At 43.8% G+C, this 24,571-nt stretch overlaps 1 protein-coding gene and 1 long non-coding RNA gene across 2 annotated transcripts in view; one reads left to right on the top strand and one right to left on the bottom strand.

The window, feature by feature from the left end:
- LOC137416556 (E3 ubiquitin/ISG15 ligase TRIM25-like) overlaps positions 1-1,042 on the top strand; it is a 77,337-nt gene extending 76,295 nt beyond the window's left edge. Inside the window, exon 8 of the mRNA XM_078771123.1 lies at positions 418-1,042. Coding sequence (XP_078627249.1) covers positions 418-944 — 527 coding nt within the window. The 3' untranslated portion in view covers positions 945-1,042. The remainder of the gene's footprint in view (positions 1-417) is intronic.
- The window catches only part of LOC144889633 (uncharacterized), a 464,313-nt gene that overhangs the window by 257,116 nt on the left and 182,626 nt on the right, over positions 1-24,571 (bottom strand). The window lies entirely within an intron of this gene.

Below are 24,571 nucleotides of genomic sequence, written 5' to 3'. Positions count from 1 at the left end.
CAGCATCATGGGGGGAGTATCTGCAATATCTGCAATGTACCCACGATATCACGTGGGGGCATGGGGGAGGGGGGGGGGGAGAGAGGGTAACATCGTTAATGTGCCCACAGAATCACGTGGGGGGAGGGGGGAGAGGGTAACATCGGTAATGTGCCCACAGAATCACGTGGGGGGAGGGGGGAGAGGGTAACATCGGTAATGTGTCCACAGCATTACGCGGGGGCATGGGGGGGGGGTGGGGATCGTGGAGAGGGTAACATCGGCAATGTGCATTGTTGCAATATTTTGTTGTTGCAATAAATGTTGCAATAAATAAAACAATTGTTGTAATAAAAGTTTTTTTGTGATAAAGACATTAATGTGTTTGTGTTTGTCCGTTTGTCTAACAATGTCCGCGACCCCGTGTCATGTCCGCAGATGGACGGAGCCCGAGTCTGGACCCAAACTCTGCACATCGACGGATCAAGATCTCCCGGGATCTCAGGACGGCGACTCTAACCAGGACCAAGAATCAGCACCCGGAACATCCTGATCTGTTTGATGTTCGTGCACAAGTTGTTTCCCGTGATTGTTTCTCCTCAGGTCGTCATTACTGGGAGGTCGATGTGGGGTCGAGTTGTTGGTGCAGAATCGGAATCAGTTTAAACTCCATGGGGAGAAAAGGGAGAAAGAGCGGGTTGGGAGAGAATCCCGAGTCTTGGTGTTTAGAGAAACGTTTTAACGAATTGTCCGCAGATCACAACGATCAATGTACCTCCCTGTCCGTCCCGGGGGATCATGAACGGTTTGGGTTCTTCTTGGATTACGAGACGGGAGAGTTGACGTGTTTTGGGGACTCGCGGGTCCTGCACGTGTTCAGGGGGAACTTCATGGACCCCGTTCAACCCGCTATTGGGGTTTGGGATGATGGTGGTTCCGTTCATTTTGTACATTTAGTGAAATAAACTTTCATCACGAACTGATCCGATTATTTTGGGTTCAAATCAATCAAATCATTTACCTGTTCATGGCGATATGATCACTGATTAATGTTTATATTATAATAAAGTTTATATAATTTAATAAGTTCATTGTTTATCTTATTTAAAGTGAAATGAACTTTAACCGGAACATTTCACTCTCCTCACGATACAATACGGATTCTTCTTCTTCATACGTGTCATTGATTGGGATGTTTGAGGGAGGAAAATCCCTCCAGGTAGATTAAACCGTTTGTGTTTACCTGGAATGGAATACCGGCGTTAATAATGAAGGTGAGAGTGGGTTTGGATCGGATCACAGGTAGAATGTGGAGCCCTGGATCTGGATGGAATGAACAGAACATTCATCAGGTATCGCTAATCACACCGTTGGAAGCATGGCCAGGTGACCTTTTGGGGGTTACTATATATTTTGGTCCGATGAAGGGTTCACACCTGAAACGTCAGGTTCTCATTATTTCCCACGGAGGTTTTAATGTTAATCTTCGTGGAAATCTCTTCCATCCAATCAAAACACAACGATAAAATCATCATTTAATAACCGGTATAGTGACGTCACTAAGATAATTTAGCGTCATCATGTGAATGCAAATTCCAGAGAAGGCGTCACATCATGCATTGTGATGAACAATTCATATTCGCCTGGCGGGAGGTAACCCGTGATCATACAGCTGCTGCCCTCAGGGCGACATTGTCATTGCACTCCGGGAGGGCCAGGTTGGGGTTCTCCCTCTTATTTCTCCAAATGGGGGAAACTCGACCCGACAACATTTGGTGGTGGGGACATCGATCTCGCTTGATCGTGAGTGAAAAAACCTGCGATAAAACATGTACGAAACGTGCTTTGTGATGTCACAATAGGGAACAATGTGCAGTGGAATTGAAAACAAGGGTCTTTCACAGGTAGGATGATCCATCAATGCGTGGTATGGGGCTCATCCCGGTGTTTCACAGGTAGGATGATCCATCAATGTGTGGTATGGGGATCATCCCGGTGTTTCACAGGTAGGATGATCCATCAATGTGTGGTATGGGACTCATCCCGGTGTTTCACAGGTAGGATGATCCATCAATGCGTGGTATGGGGCTCATCCTGGTGTTTCACAGGTAGGATGATCCATCAATGCGTGGTAGGGGGCTCATCTCGGTGTTTCACAGGTAGGATGATCCATCAATGTGTGGTATGGGGATCATCCTGGTGTTTCACAGGTAGGATGATCCATCAATGCGTGGTATGGGGCTCATCCCGGTGTTTCACAGGTAGGATGATCCATCAATGCGTGGTATGGGGCTCATCCCGGTGTTTCACAGGTAGGATGATCCATCAATGCGTGGTAGGGGGCTCATCTCAGTGTTTCACAGGTAGGATGATCCATCAATGTGTGGTATGGGGCCCAGCATGGTGTTTCACAGGTAGGATGATCCATCAATGCGTGGTATGGGGCTCATCCGGTTTTCACAGGTAGGATGATCCATCAATGCGTGGTATGGGGCTCATCCCGGTGTTTCACAGGTAGGATGATCCAGCAATGCCTGGTAGGGGGCTCATCCCGGTGTTTCACAGGTAGGATGATCCATCAATGCGTGGTATGGGGCTCATCACGGTGTTTCACAGGTAGGATGATCCATCAATGCGTGGTAGGAGGCTCATCCCGGTGTTTCACAGGTAGCATGATCCATCAATGCGCGGTATGGGGCTCATCCCGGTGTTTCGCAGGTAGGATGATCCATCAATGCGTGGTATGGGGCTCATCACGGGGTTTCACAGGTGGGATGATCCATCAATGTGTGGTATGGGGCTCATCATGGTGTTTCACAGGTAGGATGATCCATCAATGCGTGGTATGGGGCTCATCATGGTGTTTCACAGTTAGGGTGATCCATCAATGTGCGATAGGGCGCTCATACGACATTAGTTGGTGAACGTAAAGATCCCAAGGTGTCCTTCGTGAAGAGCAGGTGAGCTATCGCCGGCATCCTGAACAAATCACAGAACAAATCCATCTTAACCTGCACAGGTCATTGGTCATCAACATCACAGGTCCCTGCACTCAGTCAATGACGCCACCCCGACACCTTGTGCCGCATTCAAAAGAAGAAGAAGAATCCATGATTAAACACCACACCTGGTTCTGTTCTGAACCAAGTCAGTCCAAACACCATTGAACTTACCGCTCGTTTCACTCACAGTGAAATGTGCCTGTGGAATTCTGTACCGATATCTGGTGGTGGATGCTTCTTCATCACCATCAGGTATTGTGGGATACCTGCCACGTGTTTACTGTGTCCAGTCGATATCAGGTATGGCAGCATGTTTATACCTCAAGGTGCTGTTCCCACCTGCCAGCTCTTTCAGCTTCCACACACCTTTTTCGTACAAGGACCATTTTGATGTACACAAGACACCTTGGTATCTCTTGGTTCTTGTGCAAGTTTCCGGCTGCACAAGGAACGACTTTGCTGTCGATCTCTCCAGGTTAGACCACTCACCTTAGTCTGGAAGAGCTGAATTCCTGCCCATGGAGCTCACCAGGTGTTTTGGTTCATGGTCCTGATGTAACAGGTTTCAACACCTCATCATCGTTACCTGAATGTTGGTAGATGTTGTGGGTAGTGCCACGCGTTGTTGTTCCTTCCAGTGTGTTCATGGAAGTCCAGGTTACGAATGGCACTTTGAGTGAATTTTCCACCTTTAAGGTTTGTGGGAATCAATAGCTCACCTTGATCCTGGTCCTCCTCACTAGTCCGTGACATGCAAGCGATACATCTCTGGCTCATCGATACCTGATAATATTGACAAAACGGGTCAATATTTAAACTCCTTCTTTACTCCTGGTTTGTTTTAAGGTGTGAAATGCTGGTGGAGATACCTGCTGCAGGTGCACAAATACCTTGATCCACATTGAGCACTTTTTCCCGATTTCTCATTCAGTTCCAATTTTAAGTCTGACTCCTTTATCTCTGGAGGTGCATCAGTCACCATCCAGGTCACGTGATTGTAGAGTGACACAGGTACACATTCAGGTGCAGACTCATGGCGATGACTACACAGCGATGGACCACCTTCTGGATTCTTCTTCTTCTCAGTTTCTCAGAGGTGTCTTTCACATCATTCCGGAATGATTTAGCAGAATGGTGGAAGATAACGTTCTTTTCAGAATGAACACTTGTGGTTGGGGATTCGTTGCCACTTCCATCTGCACGTTTCTTCAGGTAGGTAACCTCGATGGAAGATAACCTGTTGAAATATCTGATGAACAAATTATTTACCTTTTTGCCTTTTTGCGAAGATTTACCTTTTTGTGGTTCTGTCATGACCTTTGATCCATGGTCTCCGTAGTATTCTTCATTCCTTTTTGAGAATGGAGCACTTGTATGAAGTGGTATTCACCACAACAGGTACGGATAACCAGCACCTGTGGTTGTGGTGAAGTTAAGTCAGAAAGATGATAATGTTCGGATCTTCAGATAAGTTACCATCTTTGTAAGAGGTGAACCACTGCAGAGCATCATCATGTACTGGATCACAGGTGTGTTTCATCTGCAGGTGAGACTTTGTCATATTTGTACACAAACAGGACTTGTGGTACCTGAAGCCATTATCAATCATGTCACCATATACCTGGATACGGTGTACCACATCATCATCATCGAGTACCTTTTCTTGCTCCCATATCACATTTTGTCGACGATCCTTCGTACTCACAGGTCGTAATTTATGCTCACCTGTGCGATCTCGCTCCTTCACACAAACGAAGCACTGATTTCTATGGTCTATGGATTTAGTACCAGGTGACCCAAGGTGGATCTACATCAGATGATCCCAGAGTTCGTTGCTGCATTTTTGTCACGTGTGTTGGAGATGTGATGATTTCACTTCTTCACAATTTCCACATGTGACATCACATGCAGTTGTGACAGTTGTGACAGGTACCATCACATGTACCTTCTCAAGAAATTGTTCTTCTTCATTCAATTCATCTCTCATACTAAATTCTACATCATCAGTTTTGTTCTCCACTGCACGGGAAAGTGCTGGGATCCCTTTAAGGGTAACTTTTTGTGACGTCTCAGGGGTAACTTCTGACATGTGATGTGACGTTTCCTCGTGCGTACATCATCCATTATGTCGCCTCCTCGAGAGGTTACCTGAAACTATATGATGTGACATTTCCTCGTGCGTACATCATCCATTATGTCGCCTCCTCGAGAGGTTACCTGAAACTATATTAAATGGACAAACATTAGACATTCATACCAGTGATTCATTAAACCTATATTATTATGATAACTTACTGTTCGACGAGATAGCAAACTGTTCGACAAGATAACAAACTGTGCGACAAGATAACAAACTGTTCGACAAGATAACAACCTGTTCGACAAGATAACAAACTGTTCGACAAGATAACAAACTGTTAGACAGGATATCAAACTGTTCGACAAGATAACAAACTGTTCGACAAGACATCAAACTATTCGACAAGATAGCAAAATGTTCGGCAAGATAACAAACTGTTCGAAAACATATCAAACTGTTCGACAAGATAACAAACTGTTCGACAAGATATCAAACTGTTCGACAAGATAACAAACTGTTCGACAAGATAGCAAACTGTTCGACAAGATAACAAACTGTTCGACAAGATAGCAAACTGTTCGACAAGATAACAAACTGTTCGACAAGATATCAAACTATTCGACAAGATAGCAAACTGTTCGACAAGATAACAAACTGTTCGAAAACATATCAAACTGTTCGACAAGATAACAAACTGTTCGACAGGATATCAAACTGTTCGACAAGATAACAAACTGTTCGACAAGATAGCAAACTGTTCGACAAGATAAAAAACTGTTCGACAAGATAACAAACTGCTCGACAAGATATCAAACTGTTTGACAAGACAAACTGTTCGACAAGATATCAAACTATTCGACAAGATAACAAACTGTTCGACAAGATAACAATCTGTTCGACAAGATAACAAACTTCACTTAAATAAATTAAAATAATAAATTGAACAAAACTGTCCGATTCACAACAGACCTACTGGAGGAGAATTCCCTGTGCACGTCAGGATGTACACCTGGTGGTAGTTTGATGTCACCTGTGTGAACGAATCACATGAAAGAGATTCTTGTGATGACGTAACAATCGAGTGATAAAATGACGATTCAACAATGGGCATGGTGACGTCACAAAGTTAAAGGTCGCCTCATCACGCGAGTAAGGAATCCTGAGAAGGTGTCGCATCACGTCCTGTGATGAACAAATTATACTTACCTGTTACCTGGCGGGAGACAAAACCGTGAACCAACAGGTGGTGCCCTCAGGGCGAGATCTACCCATTACACTCCAGGTGCGTTACCTGCCCTTCGTGAAGGAGACTGTGGGATCTTTAACGTTCGCCAACTAATGCTAGCACACAGGACGTCCGGCTTTTCGTCCATCCGAGGGACGTAGATGAACACATTGATGAATCACCTGCCTGCGAACACTTCCTCGGCAGTTTATACCTGGGTCGGTATTCGAACCCAGCCGTCCAGGCTTGAACCTGAAACACATTTTGAAGATCGTTCTCAGAAGTAATACTTCGGAACTAAAAAACGCATCGGATATAATCAACATAATATATAAGGGAAGCAAATATGGAGGCTTATTCAGAAACCAAGGCTTGTATCGATATGACGATGGATTAACAATATAAATGCCAAACGATAAATTAGATTAAGATACCGAATGGTAAAAAAATGAAGGGAAAATCGTGAAAAATACAATGATTAACAATAACAAGAGTAAACAAATAAAAAAGAATGAAATAACAATAAGGCGAGACGAGCAAAAGTGAATAAGAAATGAACGAGTAGAAAGGAAACAAATAGTAATACAAGATCAAACTTTGTTCATTGGAAGAGTAACACCGACCCACAGACGACTGGGGCCTTCACTGCTCAATCAATTATATTCCAAACACGTGGCACAAAATAACGTAGAGAATTCATGGAGTAAGATGTGCGGGTAAAAGGTGGGGATAAGTTATGTCGTGATGTCTAGTGAAATGAGAGTGGATATCATGGACAACTGTAAAGTAAGATGAAAAAACTTGTGGAAGAAGTTTGTTAATTTGTTTGTACATAAATATCCCTGTATGTAATTTATGAATGTGACAAAGTGTGAATGTGTTGAGTTTGGCAAAAAGAGGTGCAGTTTGGTCACGTGGATGAGAGAAGGTGTAGATCCTTATAGCGCGATTTTGAATAACTGAGAGTGAGTGCAGCTGATTGTAACTGGAGCGTGCCCAGACGATGTTATAATAGTTCAGGTGAGGGAGGATTCAGGTATTATCGAGGGACAATAAATTATAAGGAGGAAGGAAGGTACGAAGTTTACACAGAAAGTTCGTGTTTCGAGAAATAATCTCAGCAATCGATAAAATATCATTAGACCAGCAAAGTTTGTCATCCAAGATAACACTGAGACATTTCGTCGAATGAACAAAAGTAATGGGTTCATTGTCCATATAGAAAGAGGAAATAGTGTCAGACGGAGGTTTGGTGGATTTCCTAAAAACATACACTTGGTTTTATTGGGATTTAAAGATAATTTGTTTGATTTCAACCAGGACGAAACCTTAATGAGTTCATTATTGAGAGTGTTGATCAGAGTCATTAGAAGAATTGCAATAGATGATAGTTGTATCATCAGCAAAAAGGAAAAACGACAATGAAGAAGAACAAGTGTGTAGATCATTAACATATAATAAGAAACTAGAACGGCACTCAGTAGAGAGCATACCTCTGTCAGGTGAACAGTTTACGTTTTGTATCCCAGAGTAGACCAGAAAATCACAATATGGAATCACATTTCATCAAAATCTTCCATCCACAACCTTTTGAGATATTCTGCTTTGTATCGTTATTGTCCCAATCTCCCAATGGTAAAGAATCACTTAAAATTTTCTACTAGCCGGATCCGGATCTGGATCTTCATCAAAATTGAATCGATTCTTCCTTGTCACACACTCACAACATGTCCAACAAGTTTCGTCCAAATCCGTCCATAACCTTTTCAGATATCCTGCTATGTATCGTTTTTGGCCCTCTCTCCCAATGGTGAAGATTCACTTAAAAATAAATAATTCTCATATCCGAATTCATTTTCAGATCTTCACCAAAATCAAATCGAATCGTCCTTGTCAGACACCCAACCGGTCCACCAAGTTTCGTCCAAATCCGTCCACAACTTTTTGAGATATCCTGCTCGGTGTCGTTTTTTGCCATATCTCGCAATGGGGAAGATTCACTTAAAAAATTAGCGTGGCCGGATCCGAATCCGGATCTTCACCAACATCTAATCATTTCGACTTTCTCACATACACTACATCTCTGCCAAATTTTGCCCAAATCCGTCCACAACTTTTTAAGGTATATTGTTCACAAACGGACAGACAAACAGACAGACAAGCAGACAGACAAACAGACCGACAAACAGACAGACTTGGGTGAAAACATAACATCCATCCACCTTTCGTGGCGAAGGTAAAGAAGAGGCCCAAGTATATATCCTTGAAGAACTCCGTGGCTGATCGGTCTCAATGAAGAATTAGAGATTTTTACAACTGTAAATTGTTGCCTATTAGCAAGACGAGCGTGACTCGGTGCGCTCCGCGCCCCTCATCACGCATCGTTTCAGAGTTTTTTTTTTTTTTTTTTTTTTGTATACAAGATCGAGGCTCGTGAAAGAGCGAACATTAATCACACAGAAAGACAAACCGACACATAAAACATATAACATCGGGAGCGGTAGACAAGATGGGGAGAGAGGGGGAAGGACATAAACACAACATTTGAGAGCAGGGACCGAGAGACATGGAGACATCGAGAGATCTGAGAGAGGGAGAGGGCGAGGGCTTTGGGGGGGGGGGGGGGGGGGACATGGGAAGGGGGCGGGGGTGGGAGAGGTATAAAACATATGGACACTGCCAGGACTTCTAGGAAAGAAGTTGGAATTTCAAACTAGGTGGATCTGGGGTGGAGTTAGCGGGGGTAGAAAAGATCAACGTTTTGGATGGGGGAAGATAAGAGATGGTGGTGAACAGCTGTTTTAAAGACCTGGAGGGAGGGGTGGGATTGAAGGGAGTGGGGGAGTTTGTTCCAGAGGTGGGAGAAAAGAGGAATGAAAGAGTGAAGGTGAGCAGAGAGCCTAGATTTTGGCAGTTTAACCATAACAGATTTGCTGGCAGATCTTGTGCGACCTGTAGGAATATTTGGGGGACAGAGCACAGAGAGAGCTGGGGGAGCAAAGCCGGAGAGGAGTCAGTAGAAGACAGAAGACCACCAACCTGTGTGCGGTGAGTGAGTGAAAGGCCCTCGGAGTTAGCTTCATCGCAGGGATCCCAATTATTCTGAAAGCTTTGACTTCAACAGCATGAAGCCGAGCAAGGTGTGAGGCAGTAGCACCGGCCCAGATGGGGGAACAGTATTCCATTGAGCTGCGGATGAAAGACGTGTATGTGGTGAGGAGCTCAGGTGTGCCAAGGAAGGACTTCGCATGACGGAGGATGCTCAATCGGCGACTGGCTTTGGAGGCCAGCTTGGAAATGTGGTTTTCCCAAGAAAGATCATGGCAGATAGTGAGACCCAAAAGCTTGAGCGACAAAACTTCTTGGAGAGGATTGTTGAGAAAGTAGATGGGAGGGTTTTCCAGTCGGTCTTTTCGGAGAGACAAAGTAAGAGTGTGAGATTTGTCAGGATTGAAAGACATGTTCCACTTGTTTGACCACTCTGTGATTTTGTCTAGGTCTGCACAGAGCGAGGAGGCTGCAGGCTGCCGATCTGAGGGATGAGGAATGGAGCGGCAGAGAGTGGAGTCATCAGCAAAGAGATGGAGAGGATTTTCCAGAGAGTCGGAGAGATCATTGATGAAGACCAGAAAAAGCACAAGGCCCAGAACACTACATTGGGGAACTCCAGCCAGAAGAGGAAGGGGCGGTAAGAGAAATCCATTCAGGGCCGCATATTGACTACGACCAGAGAGGAAGTCCACAAGCCAAGCGTGGAGATTTCCATGGATACCATAGGAGGAGAGTTTGGTGAGCAGAGCTGGGTACCAGACAATATCAAAGGCACGTGATATGTCGAGGGAGACAGCCTTGATTTCCTGTTTGGCATTGAGGACCTCCATCCATTGTGGAGACAGCAGAAGCAACATATCCAGAGTAGAATGACCTGGTCTGAATCCAAATTGATGATCAGAGATCAAGCCATTGGAGAAGAGGAAAGATTTCATATCTGAAGCAATGATGGAATTCCATGACTTTGCTGATAATTGTGAGCAGTCTGATTGGTTTGTCATTGCAAGGATCTGTTTTTGCACATTTTTTGTGTAAATCGGTAATGTTTGCTGATTTCGAAGATGCTGGCAGATGACCTTAAGCAAAAGAGAGGGTGAAAAGAACAGAGAGAGGGTGAGATAGAGTGGCAGGGCAGGATTTTAGGACCCATGGGCTGATGCCATCAGGTCCAGTTGCAGAATCAGAGTCCAGGGTTGACAGAAACTTTTCCACTTTGTCAGGAGAGAAGGACACAGAGTCCAGGGACAGTTGGGTTCGACTGGGTATGGTGAGAACAGAGAGAGATTGGTTTGGGACACAAGATTTTGAGGCAAACACAGAGTTTAGGCATTCGGCTTTGTCATGTGTGGTGTCAACTGTGTAGCCATTTGAGGTGAGGGAGGGGATGGAGGGGCAACAAACACCAGAAATGGATTTCACCAGACGCCACCAGGATTTGGAGGAAGGAGACAGGTTTGAGAGTTAATTCTTGAGTTTGGAGAGATAGTGCTTCCTGGCACTCCTGAGGGTAGACACACACTTGTTCCGAGCTTGGTGGAAGAAACTGACATTACCTTCAGTTGGATTTGCCTTCCGAGAGGCAAAAGCAAGTTGTTTCAGAGCAAATGCCTCACCACAAGATTCAGTGTACCATGGATGGGAGGAAGGGTAAGACAACTGAAGACGAGATGGGATAAATCTGTGCATGAGAGAGAGCAGTTTGCTTTGGAAGAATTCCCAGGAAGAATTGATGTCAGAGGCAGTAGAGATGGGAGACCAGTCCAGATGACTGATGGCTGCTTGCAGCCCGTGCCAGTCAGCGGGAGTGAAATGCCAGTCTCGTCGACGCTGAGGATGCTCTCTGAGAGTGGACAGAGAGATGTCCACTTTAACAATCACATGATCAGAAGAACCGATTGCAGCAGAAGAAGAGCAGCAGACATTTGCAGGGATGTTTGTCAGAACCAAGTCGAGAAGAGAAGATGCACCATTGACTGAGATCCGGGTCGGGAAATTGACAGATTGTGTCAGTCCCAATGAGTCACAGAAGTCCTTTGCTGAGGTGCCATGGATGGTGAGAGAGGAACCCACACCCAGCCAGCTGGCATGATGACAGTTGAAGTCGCCAAATATGAGGAAGAGAGAGTTGGGATGAGTTGATTGAACTTGGTCCATGTTGTTAGACAGCGACATGTAAATGGAGTCATCACTGTTTGGAGGACGGTACAGAACACATATGAACAAAAGGTGGGAGCGGAGAGGAAGCCGTAGCCAGAGGTACTCCTGGGGGTGGGGTGGAGAGAGAGCAGTTCAAGGAGAGTGAGGAAGAGAGTTTTTGATAAAGATAGCAACCCCACCACCAGGACGAGGCTCAGGTCTATCATACCAGAGGATTGAGTAACCAGGAAGAGATATTAAGGAATCAGAGACATCTTGAAGGAGGAAAGTTTCTGTTAAGCAGATCAAGTCTGGATTGTCAGAAGCAACCTGAATGGAGAGATAAATCAGGTTTGAGCAAAGGCCCCGAATGTTTGAGGTCCATGTCGTTAATGAGGAGGGAGGGTGAGCATAGGTTGCAGGAGAGGGGAGTGGTGGGGTCGGGGCAGATGAAGGATGGGCAGGGGAGGTAGGAAGAACAGTTAATAGTGTGTCAGAGATTACAGAAGAGTTACAAGAAAGGGAAGGATGAGGACGAAAGGTTTGATGGTGATGGGATGAGGCACTGTGAGGGGTTCATTGAGGGGTGGCAGAGGAAAGTAGAAGATTGGGGGAGGTCGAGGTATGAGATAGAAGGGAGACGAAGTGGGGAGGAGGCAACTTTGAGAAGGGAGGTGGGAGGGGGAAGAATTGGAGAGGGATGGTAGGGGGGGGGGAGATTTGAAGGGGAGGGGTTGGGGGGGAGTTTTGAAGAGGAAGGGTTAGGGGGGAGTTTAGGAGGGGAGGGGCAAGGGGGGAATTTATGAGGGGAGGGGTAAGGGGGAGATTTGGAGGGGAGGGTCAGGGGGGAGTTTAGAAATTGGATGATTAATGAAAGACGTACATTTATAACAAATTGGGTTTGTTGTGATTTTCAAGTTAGCGATCCGTTTAAGAACGATAGAGGAGGGGTGGAATGAATATGAATTTAGAGCATGTAGTTCCGCAATAAAACAGGTCTCACAACAGGTCTCACAGTTCATTCCCAAGCCTACATGGACCACCTACAACACTACAAAGATGCCCTCTCCCGCGCCCGCTCCGCCTACTACTCTCAAATTATCCACTCTGGCTCCGGAAACCCAAAAGCACTCTTCTCTACAATAAACAAACTCCTCAGCCCCCTGAAAACCACCACCCAGTCATTCACAGTGGACAACTGCATCTCCTTCCTTTCATTCTTCCAACGCAAAGTTGAAAACATCTACAACAGCTTGACCATCGCCGCACCCGCTCCCCCTCAAACCACCTGCCCCCCCCCCCTGGTCCTGCCATCCCCTGTCACAATTCTCCCCAATCTCCCCTACTGACCTCTCTGAACTCCTCATAGGAATGAAAACTGCCACCTGCACTCTTGACCCCATCCCTCCAGCTTTGTCAAGGCCTCCCTTCCTGCTCTCTCTCCACTTATCATTGCAACAATAAACTCCTCCCTGTCTACAGGCATCGTCCCACCATCCCTCAAAATTGCTGCTGTTACCCCCATTCTGAAAAAACCTGGACTAAACCCTGACACTCTAAACAACTTCAGACCCATCTCCAACCTACCCTTTCTGTCGAAAGTTTTGGAATGCGCCGTAGCTGCTCAACTCAAACATCACCTCTCTGCCAATAACCTGTATGAAACATTCCTATCCGGATTCCGCTCCAACCACAGTACTGAAACTGCTCTCCTCAAAATCACCAATGACCTTCTCCTCTCCTCTGACGCTGGCAACCTCAACATTCTCATCCTCCTCGACCTCAGCGCCGCCTTTGACACCATCGATCACACCATCCTCCTCTCCCGACTTGAAACCACCTCTAACGTTACTGGCACTGCCCTCTCTTGGATTAAATCGTACCTATCTGACAGACGCCAGTTCATCTCCATCAATAACTGCAAATCCCCCACTGCTCCCCGCCCCCAAGGTGTCCCCCAAGGTTCAGTTCTTTGCCCCCTCCTCTTCTTCCTTTACCTGTCCCCCCTCGGTCACTTAATTCCGCCGTCATGGTCTCAAATTCCACTGCTTCGCCAATGACATCCAGCTTTTCATCTCCACCAAGTCCATCTCCACCGCCACCCACTCTATCCTGACAAACTGCATCACTGAAATAAAATCCTGGCTTCAAATTAACTTCCTCAAACTTAACTATTATAAATCTGAAACTATTATAAACTAATTATATTATAATCTTGTTTTGTTTTTTTGTTTACATAGACGAGGCTCGTCAAAAACAAAAAGTTTATTGTCGAGTGATCACCAAGTGGTTCAAGCACACAAGCAAGAACTTCAACAAAACCGTTGGTAAGGAACGTGTAAAGTATCTCCACAGACTACGATCGATTGTTGCACATTTATTGACTCTGCAGATAAAGGCCCGTTTCACCCAAGCACCATCCGAGCTGGGCCGCAACTTACTGAAACGGAAATAAACCCGCGGTCACGGTGTTGGGATGAAACGGGGCATGTCTGCACTTTCATACATGACATCCTCCCCTTTAAGTCCAAAATTACCAAGGGCAATACGTGCTAGATTTCCAAAATTGACATTCCAAAAGCAACATTTCCATAAACATGTGAAAATATGTGTGCAAACGAAAGCAAGTGGACACGGGGATAATTCTGCCCATGCGTGTGTCAACGTGAAAATAGAACATGTGTCAACGTGAAAATAGAACATGCGTCAACGTAAAAATAGAACATGTGTCAAAGTGCAAATAGAACATGTGTCAACGTTTGAATATAACTTGTGTCAACGTGTAAATAGAACATGTGTCAACGTGTAAATATAACATGTGTCAACGTGAAAATAGAACATGTGTCACCGTGAAAATAGAACATGTGTCAACGTGAAAATAGAACATGTGTCAACGTGAAAATAGAACATGTGTCAACGTGAAAATACAACATGTGTCAATGTGAAAATAGAGCATGTGTCAACGTGAAAATAGACAATGTGTCATCGTGAAAATAGAGCATGTGTCAACGTGAAAATAGAACAAGTGTCAATGTGAAAATAGAACATGTATCAACGTGAAAATAGAACATGTGTCAACGTGAAAATAGAACATGTGTCAACGTGAAAATAGAACATGTGTCAACGTGAAAATAGAACATGTGTCAACATGGACATAGAACATGTGTCAACGTGAAAATAGAACATGTGTCAAGGTGTGAATAGAACATGTGTCAACGTGTAAATAGAACATGTGTCAACGTGAAAATAGAACATGTGTCAACGTGAAAATAGAACATGTGTCAACGTGAAAATAGAACATGTGTCAACGTGAAAATAGAGCATGTGTCAACGTGAAAATATAACATGTGTCAACCTGAAAATAGAACATGTGTCAACGTGAAAATAGAACATGTGTCAACGTGAAAATAGAGCATGTGTCAACGTGAAAATATAAATGTGTCAACCTGAAAATAGAACATGTGTCAACGTGAAAATAGAGCATGTGTCAACGTGAAAATAGAGCATGTGTCAACGTGAAAATCGAGCATGTGTCATTGTGTCAACGTGAAAATAGAACATGTGTCAACGTGAAAATAGAACATGTGCCAATGTGAAAATAGAACATGTGTCAACGTGAAAATAGAACATGTGTCAACGTGAAAATAGAGCATGTGTCAACGTGAAAATAGAGCATGTGTCAACGGGAAAATAGAGCATGTGTCAACGTGAAAATAGAGCATGTGTCAACGTGAAAATAGTGCATGTGTCAACGTGAAAATAGAACATGTGTCAACGTGAAAATAGAACATGTGTCAACGTGAAAATAGAGCATGTGTCAACGTGAAAATAGAGCATGTGTCAACGTGAAAATAGAACATGTGTCAACGTGAAAATAGATCACGTGTCAACGTGAAAATAGAACATGTGTCAATGTGAAAATAGAAGATGTATCAACGTGAAAATAGAACATGTGTCAACGTGAAAATAGAACATGTGTCAACGTGAAAATAGAACATGTGTCAACGTGAAAATAGAACATGTGTCAACATGGACATAGTACATGTGTCAACGTGAAAATAGAACATGTGTCAACGTGAAAATAGAGAATGTGTCAACGTGAAAATAGAGCATGTGTCAACGTGAAAATAGAGCATGTGTCATTGTGTCAACGTGAAAATAGAACATGTGTCAACGTGAAAATAGAACATGTGCCAACGTGAAAATAGAACATGTGTCAACGTGAAAATAGAACTTGTGTCAACGTGAAAATAGAGCATGTGTCAACGTGAAAATAGAGCATGTGTCAATGTGAAAATAGAGCATGTGTCAACGTGAAAATAGAGCATGTGTCAACGTGAAAATAGAGCATGTGTCAACGTGAAAATAGAACATGTGTCAACGTGAAAATAGAACATGCGTCAATGTAAAAATAGAAAATGTGTCAAAGTGAAAATAGAACATGTGTCAACGTGTGAATAGAACTTGTGTCAACGTGTAAATAGAACATGTGTCAACGTGTAAATATAACATGTGTCAACGTGAAAATAGAACATGTGTCACCGTGAAAATAGAACATGTGTCAACGTGAAAATAGAACATGTGTCAACGTGAAAATACAACATGTGTCAACGTGAAAATACAACATGTGTCAATGTGAAAATAGAGCATGTATCAACGTGAAAATAGACAATGTGTCAACGTGAAAATAGAACATGTGTCAACGTGAAAATAGAGCATGTGTCAACGTGAAAATAGAACATGTGTCAACGTGAAAATAGAACATGTGTCAACGTGAAAATAGAACATGTGTCAACGTGTGAATAGAACATGTGACAACGTGTAAATAGAACATGTGTCAACGTGAAAATAGAACATGTGTCAACGTGAAAATAGAACATGTGTCAACGTGAAAATAGAGCATGTGTCAACGTGAAAATAGCACGTGTCAACGTGAAAATAGAGCATGTGTCAATGTGAAAACAGAACATGTGTCAACGTGAAAATAGAACATGTGTCAACGTGAAAATAGAACATGTGTCAACGTGAAAATAGAGCATGTGTCAACGTGAAAATAGAACATGTGTCAACGTGAAAATATAACATGTGTCAACCTGAAAATAGAACATGTGTCAATGTGAAAATAGAGCATGTGTCAACGTGAAAATAGAGCATGTGTCAACGTGAAAATCGAGCATGTGTCATTGTGTCAACGTGAAAATAGAACATGTGTCAACGTGAAAATAGAACATGTGCCAACGTGAAAATAGAACATGTGTCAACGTGAAAATAGAACATGTGTCAACGTGAAAATAGAGCATGTGTCAACGTGAAAATAGAGCATGTGTCAACGAGAAAATAGAGCATGTGTCAACGTGAAAATAGAGCATGTGTCAACGTGAAAATAGAGCATGTGTCAACGTGAAAATAGAACATGTGTCAACGTGAAAATAGAACATGTGTCAATGTGAAAATAGAGCATGTGTCAACGTCAAAATAGAGCATGTGTCAACGTGAAAATAGAACATGTGTCAACGTGAAAATAGAGCATGTGTCAACGTGAAAATAGAACATGTGTCAATGTGAAAATAGAACATGTATCAACGTGAAAATAGAACATGTGTCAACGTGAAAATAGAACATGTGTCAACGTGAAAATAGAACATGTGTCAACGTGAAAATAGAACATGTGTCAACATGGACATAGAACATGTGTCAACGTGAAAATAGAACATGTGTCAACGTGTGAATAGAACATGTGTCAACATGTGAATAGAACATGTGTCAACGTGAAAATAGAACATGTGTCAATGTGAAAATAGAACATGTGTCAACGTGAAAATAGAACATGTGTCAACGTGAAAATAGAGCATGTGTCAACGTGAAAAGAGCACGTGTCAACGTGAAAATAGAGCATGTGTCAATGTGAAAACAGAACATGTGTCAACGTGAAAATAGAACATGTGTCAACGTGAAAATAGAACATGTGTCAACGTGAAAATAGAGCATGTGTCAACGTGAAAATAGAGCATGTGTCAACGTGAAAATATAACATGTGTCAACCTGAAAATAGAACATGTGTCAACGTGAAAATACAGCATGTGTCAACGTGAAAATAGAGCATGTGTCAACGTGAAAATCGAGCATGTGTCATTGTGTCAACGTGAAAATAGAACATGTGTCAACGTGAAAATAGAACATGTGCCAACATGAAAATAGAACATGTGTCAACGTGAAAATAGAACATGTGTCAACGTGAAAATAGAGCATGTGTCAACGTGAAAATAGAGCATGTGTCAACGGGAAAATAGAGCATGTGTCAACGTGAAAATAGAGCATGTGTCAACGTGAAAATAGAGCATGTGTCAACGTGAAAATAGAACATGTGTCAACGTGAAAATAGAACATGTGTCAACGTGAAAATAGAGCATGTGTCAACGTCAAAATAGAGCATGTGTCAACGTGAAAATAGAACATGTGTCAACGTGAAAATAGAGCATGTGTCAACGTGAAAATAGAACATGTGTCAATGTGAAAATAGAACATGTATCAACGTGAAAATAGAACAAGTGTCAACGTGAAAATAGAACATGTGCCAACGTGAAAATAGAACATGTGTCAACGTGAAAATAGAACATGTGTCAACATGGACATAGAAGATGTGTCAACGTGAAAACAGAACATGTGTCAACGTGAAAATAGAGAATGTGTCAACGTGAAAATAAAGCATTGTCAACGTGAAAATCGAGCATGTGTCATTGTGTCAACGTGAAAATAGAACATGTGTCAACGTGAAAATAGAACATGTGCCAACGTGAAAATAGAACATGTGTCAACGTGAAAATAGGACATGTGTCAACGTGAAAATAGAGCATGTGTCAATGTGAAAATAGAGCATGTGTCAACGTGAAAATAGAGCATGTGTCAACGTGAAAATAGAGCATGTGTCAACGTGAAAATAGAGCATGTGTCAACGTGAAAATATAACATGTGTCAACGTGAAAATAGAACATGTGTCAATGTGAAAATAGAACATGTGTCAACGTGAAAATAGAGCATGTGTCAACGTCAAAATAGAGCATGTGTCAACGTGAAAATAGAACATGTGTCAACGTGAAAATAGAGCATGTGTCAACATAAAAATAGAACATGTGTCAATGTGAAAATATAACATGTATCAACGTGAAAATAGAACATGTGTCAACGTGAAAATAGAACATGTGTCAACGTGTAAATATAGCATGTGTCAACGTGAATATAAAACATGTGTCAACGTGAAAATAGAACATGTGTCAACGTGAAAATAGAACATGTGTCAACATGGACATATAACATGTGTCAACGTGAAAATAGAACATGAGTCAACGTGAAAATAGAACATGTGTCAACGTGAAAATATAGCATGTATCAACGTGAAAATAGAACATGTGTCAACGTGAAAATAGAGCATGTGTCAACGTGAAAATAGAACATGTGTCAATGTGAAAATATAACATGTATCAACGTGAAAATAGAACATGTGTCAACGTGAAAATAGAACATGTGTCAACATGGACATATAACATGTGTCAACGTGAAAATAGAACATGTGTCAACGTGAAAATATAGCATGTGTCAACGTGAAAATAGAACATGTGTCAACGTGAAAATAGAACATGTGTCAACATGGACATATAACATGAGTCAACGTGAAAATAGAACATGTGTCAACGTGAAAATATAGCATGTGTCAACGTGAAAATAGAACATGTGTCAACGTGAAAATACATCTTCAAAATTTCAAATGGTCAGGTGCTTTTCTCTCGCACATTGAGCGTCACGGTGGAACAGTGGATACAGAGTCCGAGGTGATCACTTTGGTCTCCACGAAAGGTGTAGCGTTCGCAGAGGTTTTCGGGGTATCCGAACCGGCTGGAGCAACCACGACGATCTCTGGCAGTGGAGGGGCGAACTGTTGTTCTGACTGTAACGATGCTGCAGGCTCTATCGACTGACAGTAACGGTAGGTTATGTGGTCCTGATGTCGACGTATTTCGCGGCAGTCCTGCAGGCGAATAACGCAGCACAGTGGACCTGGCTTCTCGATATTTGTAATATTTTGTAATAATATTCTTATTACAAATATAATATTTGATAAATAAATAAGATATATATAATACATATGATATTTGTAATAATATTCTCGATATTTTGTAATCATCCCTGGTAGCCACGTCGCACCTGCACCAAATTTCGCTCAAACACTGGATCTCCAATGTTGATACAGCAACTGTTGGACGACTTATCGTGGACCAACTTTTGATTAAGCTGGCTCTGATAAACATTTGATGACGTGTCCGGTTTAAGATTGTCAAGTGTCGATCTCAGGTGTCGTTTCATCAATAACTCAGACGGAGCTGCACTGGTTGTTGATTGTGGCGTGATGCGGTATTTGAACAGGAGACGAGACAGATTTTTTTTTTTTTTTTTTTTTTTGTATACAAGATCGAGGCTCGTGAAAGAGCTAACATTAATCACACAAAGACAAACCGACCCGAAATACATATAACATCGGGAGCGGTAGACAAGATGGGGAGAGAGGGGGAAGGACACAAACACAACATTTGAGAGCAGGGAACGAGAGGCATCGAGACATCAATAGATCTGTGGGAGGGAGAGGGCTTTGTGGGGAGGCTTGGGAAGGGCGGGGGGGGGGGGGTGGGAGAGGTATAAAACTTCTGGACACTGCCAGGACTTCTAGGAAAGAAGTTGGAATTTCAAACTAGGTGGATCTGGGGTGGAGTTAGCGGGGGTAGAAAAGATCAAGGTTTTGGATGGGGGAAGCTAAGAGATGGTGGTGAACATCTGTTTTAAAGACCTGGAGGGAGGGGTGGGATTGAAGGGAGTGGGGGAGTTTGTTCCAGAGGTGGGAGAAAAGAGGAATGAAAGAGTGAAGGTGAGCAGAGAGCCGAGATTTCGGCAGTTTAACCATCAGAGGGTTGCTGGCAGATCTTGTGCGACCTGAAAGAATATTTGGGGGACAGAGCACAGAGAGAGCTGGGGGAGCAAGGCCGGAGAGGAGTCGGTAGAAGACAGAAAGACCACCTACCTGCCTGTGGTGAGTAAGTGAAAGGCCTTCAGAGATAGCTTCATCGCGGGAGATTCCAATGATTCTGAAAGCTTTGGTTTCAACAGCGTGAAGCCGAGGTAGGTGTCAGGCAGGAGCACCAGCCCATAGGGGAGAACAGTATTCCATTGAGCTGCGGATGAAAGCCTTGTATGTGGTGAGGAGCTCAGGTGTGCCAAGGAAGGACTTCGCACGACAGAGGATGCCCAGTCGGCGACTGGCTTTGGAGGCCAGCTTGGAAATGTGGTTTTCACAAGAAAGATCACTGCAGATAGTGAGACCCAAAAGCTTGAGCGACAGAACTTCTTGGAGAGGATTGTTGAGAAAGTAGATGGGAAGGTTGTCCAGTCGATCTTTTCGAAGAGACATAGTAAGAGTGTGAGATTTGTCAGGATTGAAAGACATGTTCCATTTGTTTGACCAGTCTGTGATTTTATCCAGGTCTTCAGAGAGTGAGGAGGCTGCAGACTGCTGATCTGAGGGAAGAGGCATGGAGCGGCAGAGAGTGGAGTCATCAGCAAAGAGATAGAGAGGATTTTCCAGAGAGTCGGAGAGATCATTGATAAAGACCAGAAAAAGCACAGGGCCAAGAACACTGCCTTGGGGAACTCCAGCCTGAACAGGAAGGCGAGATGAGAGAAATCTATTCAGGGCCACACGTTGACTACGACCAGAGAGGAAGTCTGCAAGCCATGCATGGAGATTTCCATGGATACCATAGGAGGAGAGTTTGGTGAGCAGAGCTGGGTGCCAGACCGTATCGAAGGCACGTGATATGTCAAGGGAGACAGCTCTGATTTCCTGTTTGGCATTGAGGACCTCCATCCATTGTTGAGACAGCAGAAGCAGCATGTCCAGATTTGTCCATGTCCATTTGTTTCCAGGTTTCCCTCCTGAAGTTTCTGCAATCCGTATTTGATGATTCTCATGGATCGTTCGGCTGAGCCATTTGAAGCCTGATGATGTGGGCTGACAAACTTATATTTGATGCCGTTCCGACGTGTGAACTCGGCAAACTCGGACCTGGAAAAACACGAACCGTTATCACTCACGATCATCCTGGGCAGACCATGAGTGGCGAAACAGCGTCTGAGTTTTTCGACGACAATGGCTGACGTAGTACCACGCGCTACATAGGCATCGATCCATTTTGTCTGTGATGATTAAAATCATGCTGCCATTAATCGGCCCGGCAAAATCAAGATGTAGGCGATGCCACGGATCGCTGGGCCATTTCCAGGGATGCAGTGGCGCTTTCTCAGGTGTATTCCAGGTGCTCTGGCAGGGGTAACAATGTCGAACATGATGTTCGATATCAGCATCAAGATTTGGCCACCACACATAGTTTCTAGCGATTGACTTCATCTTCACAATCCCGGGGTGACAGTCATGGATTTAATCCATGACACTGGAATGCAGATTTTCCGGGATCACGACACTGACATCCCCAGAGTAGGCAACAATTTTCCATGCTGAGTTCGTTTTTACGTCCGTTAAAAGCCGCAAAACCTGGGTCACCCTCAGGTAGCAAATGCCATCCAAGCTGCACAGCCTGGACAGTTCTGGACAGAACGGGGTCTCGTCGAGTATGGGTGCGGATCTGGCCGGCGTCGTCAGCACAATCTTCTAGATGATCCATCATTGCGCCAATTGATCCTGGTGAAGGCGAATCATCAACGGATTCGGGAAGGGTTAACCGACTCATGGCATCTGCATTTGTGATAGACGAACCAGGCTTATAACATATGGTGTCGTCAAAAGCAGCGAGAAACAGGGACCATCGGATGATCCTGGGTGGTAGTGTGTCAGACGTCGACTTCGTAGGACCAAACAGGCTGATCAGCAGCTTGTGATCAGTGCGAATCGTGAAATGATGTCCAAGAAGGTACTGGCGAAATTTGCTGACGCCATAAACGATTCTGAAACCTTCCATGTCAAGTTGGGAATTGTTCTTCTCTGCCGGGGACAACGTTCTGGAAGCAAAAAATGTTCTGGTTCTGTAACGTTCTCCTTTCATGGCGACGAGGATAAACATCTAGAGCATGACTTCTTTCGGCCATATCAATGAATTCAACCCTCATGAGGGAGATTTTGATACGTATTCCCAGCGGTTGTCTTTCTACTTTGAGGAGAACGGCATCACGGCGGAAGCCTGGATGAAGGCCGTCTTCCTGTCCGTTTGCAGGGGAGAGACATTCACACTCGGTAAAAACCTGATTAGTTCTCGGACAATCCTGGAGCTTATGTATGCAGAGCTCAAGGCCGCTTTGAAGGACAAGATTTTTTCAAAACTCGATCTCAAATCCATCTATCTTCAGGTCCGCTTGGACGAGAATTTGAAACAGTATCTTACCATCAACATGCATCATGAGTTGTCCAGGTACCACCGACTCAGTTTTGGAGTAAAATCTGCACCTGACAGTTTGTTTGCCGCCGAACGCAACGTGGTTTGTTACTCGGATGATATTCTGGTTACTGGTCATATGGATGCTGGACATCAACAAAACCTGGATAGAGTTCTGAAGAAGATTTCGGACTCCGGCCTACATTTGCGTCGAGACAAGTGCAAGTTTATGGTGCCATCGGTCACAACCTGGGTCAAACGATTGATGCCGAGGGGCTACACCCGACAGATGAGAAAGTCCGAGCTATCAAGGATGCTCGTGCTCCACGAGACGTAACCGAATTGAAGTCATAGCTCGGTTTGCTTCAGTTCTATGGTTGTTACATCTCAAATGTGACCGACGTTTTGGGCCCTCTTTGTCGTCTTTTGAGGAAAGGAGTCTACTTGAAATGGGGGTCCACTGAACAATCAGCATTCCAGACTTCCAAGGATCTGCTCAAATCGTCCAATGTTCTTGTTCATTTTGATCCAGAGAAAGATCTTGTGTTGACATGCGATGCCTGTCGGTATGGAGTGGGGAGTGTATTATCACACGTGATGCCTGATGGTACAGAAAGACCTGTTGCATTTGCTTCCAGAACGTAGTACCCGGCAGAGAAGAACTATTCCCAACTTCACAAGGAAGGATTGGGAATCGTTTTCGGCATCAGAAAATTTCGCCAGTACCTTCTTGGACATCATTTCATGATTCGCACTGATCACAAGCCGCTGATCAGTCTGTTTGTTCCAACTGAGGCGACGTCTGACACACTACCGCCCAGGATCATCCAATGGTCCTTGTTTCTCACTGCTTCTAACTGCACCATATGTCATAAGCCTGGTTCGTCTATTACAAATACAGATACCTGTATTTTACAGATACAGACAGACAAATACAGATACCTGTATTACAAATACAGATACCAGATAAATACAGATACAGATACGTCTGAAATACCAACTTCTGACCTGGAAGTTGTGGTAGAATAAATCTTTATACTATGTAACTAGTTATGAGATTGGTGAGTGAACCAATAGGTGGTCGTAGGCATGTTAGGAATGTATCTCGCTCTGTTAAAGCTGTGAGTCCGTTGTACACCTCCTGTACAGCCCCGGGCTAGAGCACCCTCCTATTGTGAGGTAAATGGAACTCACAGCAGGAGGGGAGCGAGTTGGTGCCAGTAGGGCGAGCATAGATGACCTCGGGGCATTTGCGGAGAAGGGATTAGCGCGACAAGGCCCATAAAGACAGAAGCAAACTTTGAGTCAGGACACTTCACATCAGAAGCTCTGCCCGATGGAATGAACGAGTACAGCGCACGGAGGAACATCAACCCCGGGAGAAAGAGGGACTATGCGGATAGAGTTATCTGGTCCATTGAGTTAACGGTAGTTATTACTATTTGAAACTAGTTAATAAAGTGTTGACCTGTTGTAAACCTGTGTCCGGTCATTGGAGTCTTGAGTCCACCACACTTCCACGACAATATGGAGGCACCGCTGGCATCAATTGGACACAAACAAGTCTTTAAAAGGTAAGTGTGTCTTGTTTTTGTCCAGTATGATTTCCGAACCTGGGAATAGTTTTGTACATACATGGTGGAGGAGGTGGTCTGGGGCTTCCTTGCGC

This window comes from Myxine glutinosa, chromosome 1, assembly GCF_964187855.1.
Source record: "Myxine glutinosa chromosome 1, kmMyxGlut1.1, whole genome shotgun sequence".
Taxonomy (NCBI): domain Eukaryota; kingdom Metazoa; phylum Chordata; class Myxini; order Myxiniformes; family Myxinidae; genus Myxine; species Myxine glutinosa.
This window is presented reverse-complemented; position numbering and strand designations above follow the sequence as displayed.